We start from the raw sequence: 12,500 nt of genomic DNA, 5'->3' as shown, positions 1-12,500 counted from the left end.
GGTGCCCTTTCAGCTCTGAAACTTTTTCCTGATCGCTGATTGGTTGGACAAGATAATCCTGACCAATCAGAGAGCAGGAAACTTTTTCCGAGCTAAAAGGATACCGCTGTGAGTCGGTGCAAATGCGCCTCATTAAAAAAATTGACTATAGATTACCAGGTAGCCAATACAAGCCAATCGGAGAGTTCTACATCATATGCTTACGGAATCTCTCCTATATAATGAAGAGTAAGTGAATATATAATAAATATATATCTTTTCCTGCCACGGTCAGAGGGGGGGGGGGGAGCGTGTAGTCATAACCAGGTGAGAGTGGGTACCACAAGAGGTACACTTGGAAACCACACTCATTCACATATTGCCGAATCAGCGGGATGTAGTTAGGAATGGGGGAGGGGGGAGGGAAGGGAAGAATTGAATCTCTGTGTATCGACGCGTGTGTGTTTATCTAAATATTTACGGTACACTAGAAACTAATATAAGGAAGTATAATTCTTCTAGGAGAAGGACACTCCAAAATCAAACCATTGTTCTCTAGTCTTGGGTAGTGCCATAACCTCTGTACCATGGTCTTCCACTGTCTTGGGTTAGAGTTCTCTTGCTTGAGGGTACACTCGGGCACACTTCTATCTAGTTTCTCTTCCTCTTGTTTTGTTAAAGTTTTTATAGTTTTTATAAGAAATATTTATTTTAATGTTGTTACTATACTTAAAATATTTTATTTTTCTTTATTGCCTTTGCTCACTGGGCTATTTTCCCTGTTGTGGCCCCTGGGCTTATAGCATCCTGCTTTTCCAACTAGCGTTGTAGCTTAGCATCTAATAATAATAATAATAATAATAACCGGTGATGAAGTGCGGGACAGAGGTAGATGGAGAACGCTGGCAAGAAACATCGATCCCACATAAAAGTGGGAAAAGATGCAAACAAAGAAGAAGAATTCTTGTTTTGATCTGCTGAAAAAAAAACAATAGTATTTGGAAGATGGGGTATTTGATGTATATGGATTATAGAGAGAGAGAGAGAGAGAGAGAGAGAGAGAGAGAGAGAGAGAGAGAGAGAGAAAGAGAGAGAGAGAGAATCTTGACTAGAGAAAACTATAAACATGACATCGATCCCTATATTAACATTATAGGGGCTCGAATGAAATAGTACGACCTTATATAAATACTGCAAGCGCTCAAATTTAGTAATACGATCTCTATACTAACACCATAGGCTCTCGAATTCAATAATACGATCTCTGTATAAAGACTGCAAGGGCTCGAATCTAAAAATACGATCTCTATACTAACACTATAGGCTCACGAATTCAATAACACGATCTCTATATAAAGACAACAAGCGATCGAATTTAAAAATACGATCTCTACATTAACACTATAGGCAATCGAATTCAATAACACGATCTCTATATAAAGACAGCAAGGGCTCGAATTTAAAAATACGATCTCTATACTAACACTATAGGCTCTCGAATTCAATAACACAATCTTTATATAAAGATAACAAGCGATCGAATTTAAAAATACGATCTCTACATTAACACTATAGGCAATCGGGTTCAACAACATGAACAGAAAAATGAAAATAAAAGAAACAACTTTTGATAGACATAAATCAAAATTAAATAATAAAAACTGAAATATATTTTCCTTGCATTTAGACGTCATCACTTCTGGACCCCGTTGGGAGTTTGGTGGTTCGCGAGTTATCACAGGAAAATCACAGGAAAATATTGCAAGTCTTCGGCGTGTTTCGATTGGGAATTTTGAAAAGAAAAGAAATGTTTGACTTCCAAATAGCGGGGTCTATTTTTCCTTCGTCCTTTTCGTATTTCCCGTTATCTTTTTTTTTTATTTTTTAAAGATTTTCTGTCATTTCTCTTGTGCAGCTCTCCGTGGCGCTATATTTGTCTATAAGAGTTTCCTTACGTTGGAATCAACTTTATTTAAACCTTTATCTGTTTATTTAGTTGAGCATGCCATTTAATTCTGCTGTTTACACGTTTTCTTTAATGTCATTTTAATTATAATTTTGATCAGATAATCCAGGTTTATTAAAATACTGCATTATTATTATTTGTATTGTATTCCTTTAGAATGACTTGCCTTTGTAATTACTGAGTAGGACATTTAAGAACAAGTGATTATTTCTGTTTTGTGATCCTGTAAAATTTCCGATGACTTGTTTTCATCGTTTGTTGTAAGATCTGAACAATATACAATTAAAATCAAGGACGTCAACAGTCGGCTTTTATTTTCTCCAACCATTCTCGCTTCTTTGTACAGTTGGCTTCATTAATTCCGGTACACTGACGTCTCCTTAGCTTCGCCTGAAGTGTACGGGAATTAATGAAGCCAGCTGTACGAAGCGTTAGTCATATATTAAGAATACCTTATACAGTTCAGACATCTTTTCCTATGCTATAATCATCATTTTCTGTCTACAATCAAGGATGACCTTCGATCAAAGGGATAGGTGATGAAGTGTGGGACAGAGGTAGATGAAGAAAGCTGACCAGAAACATCGACCCCACATGGAAGTGGGAAAAGATGTGGACAAAGAAGAAGAATCATTTTGTGCTGTCAACTATCATGAAACAGTTTGAAAGAAAAGAGAAAAAATTACACTTTTACGCCCACATTCGAAAGAGTTCTTCAAGACGCTATCGCTCACAAAAATGATTTTATCAATTCGTAATTTTTATACAATTTGTTCAATCAGAAGCGTATTTTGGATCAAAGACCCAATGGCTGCATGGACCAAATACTGGGAGAGCGCTATTGACAGGTATTGACAAAATTCAATATAACTTTCTACGATGCTGTTCTTTCACTGAACAATTCAAGGTTGAAAGATTTATTTTAATGTTATTACTGTTTTCCCTCATTTCCTTTCCTCACTGGGCTATTTTCCTTTTGGAGGCCTGGGGTTTGTAGCATCCTGGTTTTTCCAACTAAGATTGTAGCTTAGCAAGTAATAGTAGTAGTAATAATAATAATAATTTTAATAATAATAATAATAATAATAATAATAATAATAATAATAATAATAATAATAATAATAATAATAACAATAAAGTATTCAAGGTTGAATTAATAAAATTTCTCTCTTTTTCATCCATACAACATCCATTTCATAAGTATATCATATCTACAAAACATACTGCAAGAAGAATACTTATCTTTATCATTATTATTATTATTATTATTATTATTATTATTATTATTATTATTATTATTATTATTATTATTATTATTACTTGCTAAGCTACACCCCTAGTTGAAAAACCAGGATGCTATAAGCTCAAGGCCTTTAAAAAGGGAAAATAGACCAGTGGGGAAAGGAAATAAGAGAAAACTAAAAGAGTTTAAGAACAGTAATAACATTAAAATAATTTTTTCCAAATATAAACTATAAAAGATAAAAAATATTTTAACGTGTCTCCAACATCATAAAAATGGTAATTTTGACTAGTGGAAGTTAATAGGTAAAGCGAGCAAAGATCAACTTACCAGGTATAGATAATGCAAGGGATTGGAATTCCAGGTTGAAACTGTTCGATTAAAACCCAAAGATTCGTAACGTTATATAAGCGAGGTAATACAACTGGAGTAATTGCGGCATTCTATAGGATATAAAGGCAATACATTTTGAAAAATAAAATAATTGATTGAATTAAGCGAATTAGGATAAAATGATGTGGATTGCCGAACCAGCGGGATGAATTTAAGAGATGAGGATTCGGTGGGAATGGTTGAGTATGTGTGTGTGTGTGTGTGTGTGTGTGTGTGTGTGTGTGCATATCTATCTACATATTTAGACGTCGTATTTGACGGCTCGGGTACACAAACATCTGATAAAGCAGATTAAGACATCAGACCATGAGAGGCAATATTGTCTTAACCGATTAATATTTTTTTTTCTTTTTTTTTATTTCAAGAGACCCGCTTTCTGTTATGTTTACACAGTCAATTTCAGGGGACTGAAGTTTGATTTTGCATTCGAGTTATTTTCCGGCATAGATTTTCGCAAATACCTTTTACCCAAAGATGTTTCGTGAAACCTCCAAATATGTCTGAAAAAAAAGCGCAAAGGTAAAAGTGGATTGAAAGCCGGTCTCACAATAATCCGTTACGCCAACATTGCAGCGAGAAAACAAGTTTGTTATAAGCCCTTTAAGAGGAAATACCCACACGTCATTTTGAATACACGAAAACTGTTGGTTCAGGAAAGGGAAATACTCATGAAAAAGAGATAAGTTATTAGATTTGCTGCTAGCACAGATGCAATATTAGCAGGCTTTCGAGTAGAGAGCTATTTATAATGCACTTCTCACACACGTATACAGAGAGAGAGAGAGAGAGAGAGAGAGAGAGAGAGAGAGAGAGAGAGAGAGAGGTCTTGTTTTGAAAAGAAGCAGAATAAAGTTAAGTGTGATCTTAGTAGTTCAAAATCTTGAGAGAGAGAGCGAGAGAGAGAGAGAGAGAGAGAGAGAGAGAGAGAGAGAGGGGGGGGTATTGTTTTCATAAGGAGAATAAAGTTAAGTGTGACTTAGTAGTTCAAAATCTTGAGAGAGAGAGAGAGAGAGAGAGAGAGAGAGAGAGAGAGAGAGAGGGGGGGGGTATTGTTTCCATAAAGAGAATAAAGTTAAGTGTGATCTTAGTAGTTCAAAATCTTGAGAGAGAGAGAGAGAGAGAGAGAGAGAGAGAGAGAGAGAGAGAGAGAGGGGGGGGGAGGGAGAGAGAGTCTGTATTGTTATTAGAGAGAAGCAGAATAAAGGTAAAAGTTATTTTAGGAGTTCAAAACCTTGACTCAAATTCTATGAACTTCCATAGAAAGAAAAATAAATATTAATAATCCACCCAACGGTTGAAAGATATCAACTCTCCTAAACTTTATTTCATAATGTCTTGTGAATAAGAAAATTTCCCAAAATAAAACTCAAAGTAGGTAGATGATACATAGGGTTTCCAGAGTAGACTAAAATCAAATTCAGATACCACAATAAATATTGTTACCCTCTCTGGTAAAACATATTTTTTTTTATCGTGTTAATCATATCAATACTTTAAAAATCTTTATTGATATTTGTGGTGTCTCATCTTATAATAAGACACGTGTTCTTACATGCCTTACCTGTGTAAAATATTTAAGCGGTTTTTTTCTGAGTTTTTAGGCCTATAAGAGCGAACTTTTTGCAGAGATGGAAACCAGATGAAAGTTCAACTGAGATGATAATAATAATAATAATAATAATAATAATAATGATGATGATAATGTTAACGATGATAATAATAATAATAATAATAATAATAATAACCTATCTATTTACCAAGGCACTTCCCCCAATTTTGAGGGGCAGCCGACATAAAAAAAAAGGGGACTTTTCATTTCTTCGCTCCTCTTAGCCTGAGGAAGAGAGAAACGCCTCCTCTAAATCTCGAAAGCACAGAAGAATTTATCTTATCCGTCTAGCCTCTTTCCCTCCAGCTACATTACTATAAAGATGGCATCCACAGTCCCTCTCCCCTTTATGAATCCATACTCTTGTTTCCCAAACTTTAAAGTTTCTCTCAATCTCTCATCTAGTGGTCACATTCAAATCTAGAAGTCATCACTTTCGGTCGCATAATCTACACTGTTAGAAAATAAATAAGTAATTTTAATCAGAAATTCTTCTAAAAAATATACTGTTCTCGGCTGTATTTCAGTAAAATACAGGCGACCGTAACTTTACCATACATTGTTATGATCTTTTACGGGTTAGTGACCGTAATATCACTCCTTTACGTCAATATATCCCTTTTCAAAACGGTTAAAAATCCTGGAATAAATGTTGCCAGGCATTTACCGTTTTTCTAATGCAAATTCTTATACTGATATGAAATTATTACAGTAATGCCAATGAGGAAGAGTAATTCTTCCCAAACAAAATTGTCTCTGATGATATCTCACATTAATGCCAATCACATCGAAAAAATAAATGTCCCTGAGAGAAAATCACGTCCAATTTCTTCCAATAAGACTTAAAAGACATATCACTTTTCTATTTTTCAGAAAGACATTACCTGGAACATGCTAATGTCATTTGAGACCCGGAAAAATAATTATGGAAATTCATGTTGATATTCTTTCAGTTTTTCCCTTTAAACATAGTAAAAAACTATGGGTATTTAACCAAATTACATCCCTTGGATACCAGAGGAACATTCTGTATAAGGAACAGCACATAACTGTAGAACAAACCAGAACAAAATTGGACACATTATGTAAGAATAAAATCACAGCTAATTAAGAACATGTGACAGCTGCTCATATTGTCCCAGTGGAAGCCTATCGTCAACCACTTTTCCTTGTGAGGATAACTAAAAACATTAATTTTCCTAAAATGCATAGTTTTCCCATTTCATTTTCTGTCCATACAGTATGGTCTCTTTTCATTAAGATTTTCAGTTTCTTCAAGTCTGTTCGGATTCAAATTGCACCCTTGACTCAAAATCAAATCCGTCAAGACGGTCTCATTTTATTTGAAAAGTTTCAATTTAAGAATCATATTAAGCTACTTCATGTTGAAAGATCTAAACGAATTTCCAACAAATCAATAAATCATTCTAGACATAACTATACAACTAAAATATATTAATACCTATTAGTCATTTCTTTTTAAGTTAAAAAACTTCAATTGAGGGTAAATTTAGTGGCAAGATCAGCATTAAACTTATTCCTATCTGGCTGTATGTAAACATACGTGCACGTATATGATTACATAAGGCTTTTAAAACAATCCTGCAAAATATTTTATTTTTCCTTGTTTCCTTTCCTCACTGGGCTATTTTCCCTGTTGGGGCCCCTGGGCTTATAACATCTTGCTTTTCCAACTAAGGTTGTAGCTTATAAAATAATAATAATAATAATAATAATAATAATAATAATGGGTACAGACGTTCATCATAACCAAATCCAAAACTAATAAAGAGAGATACCGTTTCAAATACAAATATAAACTGACAAATATTCCTCTCCAAAACCTATAAAATCAGTTACAAGGAGTTACAAGGTTTTTGGATGTCTCAAAGACTTTCTAGTCCATCCGCGGAGACCATTTACTCTTGGGTAGAGCAATTCACTTTAAGCATTGAGAAAGTTCTTATGATCTTGTCTAACTTATTCTGGGATTCGTTTACTGTGTTACTGTTTACTACATCCACTGGAAGTCTATTCCACGTATTTGATATTGAGAGAGAGAGAGAGAGAGAGAGAGAGAGAGAGAGAGAGAGATTTCTTTTAAAAAAACTATAAAGGATGTAATGATATAAAGACTTATCCTGTAAGCCTTCTTTAACAAAAGAGAAAAAGAGAAATACGATAACTTAAAAAATACAAAGAGAAGGAAGGCGAAAATGGAGAGAAATTTAAAAGAAAACACATTTCCTTAAAAAATGCTATAAAGGATGTAATGATATAAAGAAATAACCTGTAAGCCTTCTTTAACAAGAGACAAAAAGAGAAATACGATTACTTAAAAAAAAATACAAAGAGAAGGAAGGCGAAAATGGAGAGAAACTTAAAGAAACACACACTTCTTTAAAAAATGCTATAAAGGATGTAATGATATAAAGAAATAACCTGTAAGCCTTCTTTAACAAGAGACAAAAAGAGAAATACGATTACTTAAAAAAAATACAAAGAGAAGGAAGGCGAAAATGGGAGAGAAACTTAAAGAAACACACACTTCTTTAAAAAAGAAAAAAAAAAGCTATAAAGGGGCGCAATGATGTAAAGACTTAACCTGTAATCCTTCATTAACAAGAGAGAAAAAGGGAAATGCAATAACTTGAAAAATACAAAGAGAAGGATGGCGAAAATGGAGAGAAACCTAAAAATAAAACATAGTTCTTAAAAAAAAAGAAAAATAAAAGCTATAACGGACGAAATGATATAAACACAAAACCTGCAAGCTTTCTTTAACAAGAGAGATAAAGAGAAATACGATAACTGAAAAATAAAAAGAGAAGGAAGGCAGAAATGGAGAGAAACTTTAATAAAACACATTTCTTGAAATAAAAAAGCCATGACGGGCGTAATTATACAAACACACCACCTGCAAGCCTTCTTTAACAAGAGAGAAAAGGAGAAATAAGATAACTTAAAAAATACAAAGAGAAGGAAGGCGAAAATGGATAGAAACTTAAAGAAAACCTATATCTTAAAACAAAAAAAAAAAAAAAAAGCTATAACAGGCGTAATGATATAAAGACATAACCTGTAAGCCCATTTTAACAAGAGACAAGATGAGAAATACTTAGAAAAAATACAAAGAGAAGGAAGGCGAAAATAGAGAGTATAAAAAAAACCGTCGATCCGATGGAGAAAGATGAGCATTCTAACGACTTAATCACAGTTACGAGACTCTCAGGAAAGAGGAGAAAATGCTGACCTATGGGTGACTTCGTCTATATAAACGTTGGGGAAAAGAAGAATATAGACTTGGAAAGAGGGGGAAATTAGAGGGCGAAAAAAAGGAGGAGAAGGAGGGAGGAAGAGAAGTAAGGTGGTGATGTTGAGCACCAAAGGGAGGAAAAGGGGTTATTTACTGTTACTATTATTATCACTAGCGAAGCTACGACCCTATTTGGAAAAGCAAAATGCTATAAGCCCAAGGGCTCCAACAGGTAAAGATAGCCCAGTGAGGAAAGGAAATAAGGAAATAAATAAACGATATCAGAAGTAATAAAAAACCTAAAATAAAATATCTAAAAAAAACATTAAGAACATTAAAACAGATAATTAATATATATTATATATATAAAAAAAACCTATGTCAGCCTGGTCAACATAAAATCATTTGCTCCAACTTTGAACTTTTCAAGTTCTACTGATTCAACTACCCGATTAGGAAGATCATTCCACAACTTGGTCACAGCTGGACTAAAACTTCTAGAATACTGTGTAGTATTGAGCCTCATGATGGAGAATGCCTGACTATTAGAATTAACTGCATACCTAGTATTGAGAACAGGATAGAATTGTCCAGGGGAGATCTGAACGTAAAGGATGTTCAGATTTAATAAATAAAAATAAGAAATAGAATAAGAAAAAAATTATGAGAAGAGTAAATAAGTTGTTTTAGAGTATGAGGAAATAGGAAGAAGGATAAAAGTCGAGGAAAACAAAGATCTGAGGATGTTGCAATCTTGAGTGGAGTATGAAAAGGTTGATTTTTGTATATGCAATACTAGTTGGCGACATTGGAGATAAAATTACATAAACCCGTGAAAGAATCTTGGTTAAAAAACTTAGGGTAAATGTAAACAGTAACGTTAAAACATAGAACAGTGCAAGTTCACACAGTTGAAAAAATGAAGGATATTGATTAACGTTAATATTATGGGACATAATTTAACGGACGTATGTAGGATCACAGTAGAGGTGACTCACAATATGGCAAGAAAGCAGAAGCTAGAAAACTTGGACTGGGGTTCGAGACCAGTTCAAGATCGATTAGTTTCTTGTAGTGTCTGCAACCTTACCCTCCTTATGAACTAGGGAAGGGGGGGGGGGGGTGAATTTCAAGGAGCTTATAAAGGTTTACCTTCTGGGTCATCAGTATTGCCTGGTCCTCCCTGATCCTTGCTTGATGGAAAGGGGACCTAAACGCTCATCGTATGAGTATGCAAGGTCAGTATCTAGGACAATGTCACTTCCCTTGACCTCTGCTATTCATGAGTGACCTTTAAACCTATAATCTTTAAATGGAACCTGAAGAGTAAAATGACTTCGTGGGAGTTGGTGTGATGAACCTTTTTATTAGTGTATGAAGCATAACATGAATAATAAAAGGATGAAATATATGAAGTTAAACCAAGAAGGTTTATTAGCTCAATTTACTTGGGTAAATTTTTCAGTTTTCGAATTTTCCTTATTTCCTAACAATATTTAGGTTCAGTTGTGCTACGGGATCTATCATTAGTTTCTCATAAGCGGTATGAATACTCGCATGTTTTTGCTATCTTGGGTGGACTTTTTTTTTTTTTTTTTTTTTTAAACCAGATATTACCAGATCAAGCAAGATGTTACATATGGCTTGGATTACATATATATATATATATATATATATATATATATATTCATATTACTTCTGTAAACATCCTCTTTTTTACGGCATATTTAGTGATTCAATTGGTTTTCATTGTTTGTTTAAAAACAAATGTTAACGAAATGTATATATAATGTATATACTGTATACTTTATTCCTAACTGATTTATTTCCTATTTTAAGTTGTTCCATAACCTATTATTATAATATTCCATTTAAACGCTGGTGAAAACAGTTCCAATTTCTGAGACTTCAATCAAAATTAAATTAGTTTTAAAAAGTCCATCATAAAGAGAAAGGATCAAGATAATTGAAATCACAACTACCTTTCAATTTTAATTATCAATAGACGAACTAAAAACATTCAAAGGAAGAAGTGGAGAATCATACAAATTCATCTTAATACGTTGTATAATTCTTCCTTTGTACTGCGAGGATAATATTATCTTAAAAGGATAAAATTATCTTAAAAGGAAAAAATTATCTTAAAAGGAAAAAATTATCTTAAAACGATAAAATTATCTTAAAACGATATAACCATAGGTATCTTTATTGTTTTTCGTACTGTACTCAGTTTAGCTTTTGATAGAGAGAGAGAGAGAGAGAGAGAGAGAGAGAGAGAGAGAGAGAGAATGTAGCCATTGTAATAATTAATATATCTCATACAGAGAGAGAGAGAGAGAGAGAGAGAGAGAGAGAGAGATGTAGCCATTGTAATAATTAATATATCGCATACAGAGAGAGAGAGAGAGAGAGAGAGAGAGAGAGAGAGAGAAATCTATGTAGCCACTAAACTCTCCTAACCTTCCACACACCACACAGCATAAGGAAGGAACCACCAGCGGGGATTCCCCGCTCTTTCTGTCAATGGCCAAACCCGAGAGAGAAGATTCGCGGGGGATATTGAATTGTTTACCGCTCGACTTCGATCTCTGATAAACAGCCGACGAGGGATGGTGATGACGTTGATGATAACGGAGATGATGATAAATGACCATCCGCAGTGGATGTGGATCTCCGCTAGATGAAAGAGGCAAAACACGTCGTCTTTGTTCGTGGATGCACTTGTGAGGATCAGCTCCTTTGTTCACTTCGATATTCGTGATGTTCATGGATGAGGGATTGAGAGAAATTGCTGACTTGGTTCAGGATAAGAAGAAATGGAAACTTGGTTCTCAGGATTGCAAAAATAGTAATGTTCATGTGAGAGAGAGAGAGAGAGGAGAGAGAGAGAGAGAGAGAGAGAGAGAGACATGGCTTAGGATAAGAAACGAATAATTGATTCTCAGTATTGTAAAAATAGCAAGGCGTATGAGAGAGAGAGAGAGAGAGAGAGAGAGAGAGAGAGAGAGAGAGAGTTGGTCTTTACTATATAGTTAATGTTAGGACATTGTAACTTTTAAATGTTGCCCAGAGCTATTTGAATTAGATTTAAAAAATCTTCAAAACTAACTCCAAGAAAAACAAAACTGACATTTGATCAGCACGTTAATACAAATAACAACTCCTATTATTCATAGAAAAGAATCAAATGTTCTTCAATCATAGTAATGAACTGAATTAACTTCTTCCTTAAAAAAGAAAAAAAAAAAAAAAAAAAAAAAAAGACATTAGAAAAGACTTAACCGAATTATAAGATCAACAAATATGAAATTAAACTTCTTTCATCTTAACATGAAGAAACCACAATAGTGTTACCTTGACTTCGAATAAAGTCTAAGATTAGCTTACCGTCCATATAAATTAATAAATAACTTCCTTAATTACCAAAACTAATAATCGACTTCCCTGGTCGTCTGACAAATTAAATAAAAACTAATGAGCAACTCCTATAGGAAGTAATATTATGGAATAAGAGCCAAAGTGAACGACAACTTCTTTCTAAAACGAAAATAAATTAGAATCTTATTTAATGTGAACAACTCATTTGTCTTCTAAAATTAAGTTCGTTACCGGAAGTACTGGCAGCTATTTAGAGGCTAAAAATTTTACTTGAAAGGGCAAGAGTAACCAATTGATACACACAAACACGCACACACACACACGAACACACACAAACACACGCATATACATTTATATATATATATATATATATATATATAGAGAGAGAGAGAGAGAGAGAGAGAGAGAGAGAGAGAGAGAGAGATAAAAATATATATATATATAAATATATATATATATATATATATATATATATAGTATATACGTACACATATACACACACGAGAATGTACATTTGCTGAAAGAAATATTCAAAATTATGCCCGAAATCAATGCAACGGATATGTTCTTTCCATTACCAATTGTCAATAAACTCACTAAAAGAAAAATAAGAGAGAGAGAGAGAGAGAGAGAGAGAGAGAGAGAGAGAGAGAGAGAGAGAGAATTTGTATGTAGC

The 12,500-nt window shown here is 33.8% G+C and overlaps 1 protein-coding gene across 1 annotated transcript in view; it reads right to left on the bottom strand.

Moving 5' to 3' along the window:
• The window catches only part of LOC137631261 (uncharacterized), a 775,190-nt gene extending 763,976 nt beyond the window's left edge, over nucleotides 1-11,214 (bottom strand). The window contains exon 1 of the mRNA XM_068363044.1: nucleotides 10,918-11,214. Within this exon, the coding sequence (XP_068219145.1) occupies nucleotides 10,918-11,214 (297 nt within the window). The remainder of the gene's footprint in view (nucleotides 1-10,917) is intronic.
• Nucleotides 11,215-12,500: the final 1,286 nt, after the last annotated feature.

This window comes from Palaemon carinicauda, chromosome 39 (genome assembly GCF_036898095.1).
Source record: "Palaemon carinicauda isolate YSFRI2023 chromosome 39, ASM3689809v2, whole genome shotgun sequence".
Lineage (NCBI taxonomy): Eukaryota > Metazoa > Arthropoda > Malacostraca > Decapoda > Palaemonidae > Palaemon > Palaemon carinicauda.
The sequence above is the reverse complement of the archived record's forward strand: the minus strand, read 5'-3'. Positions and strand labels throughout refer to the sequence as shown.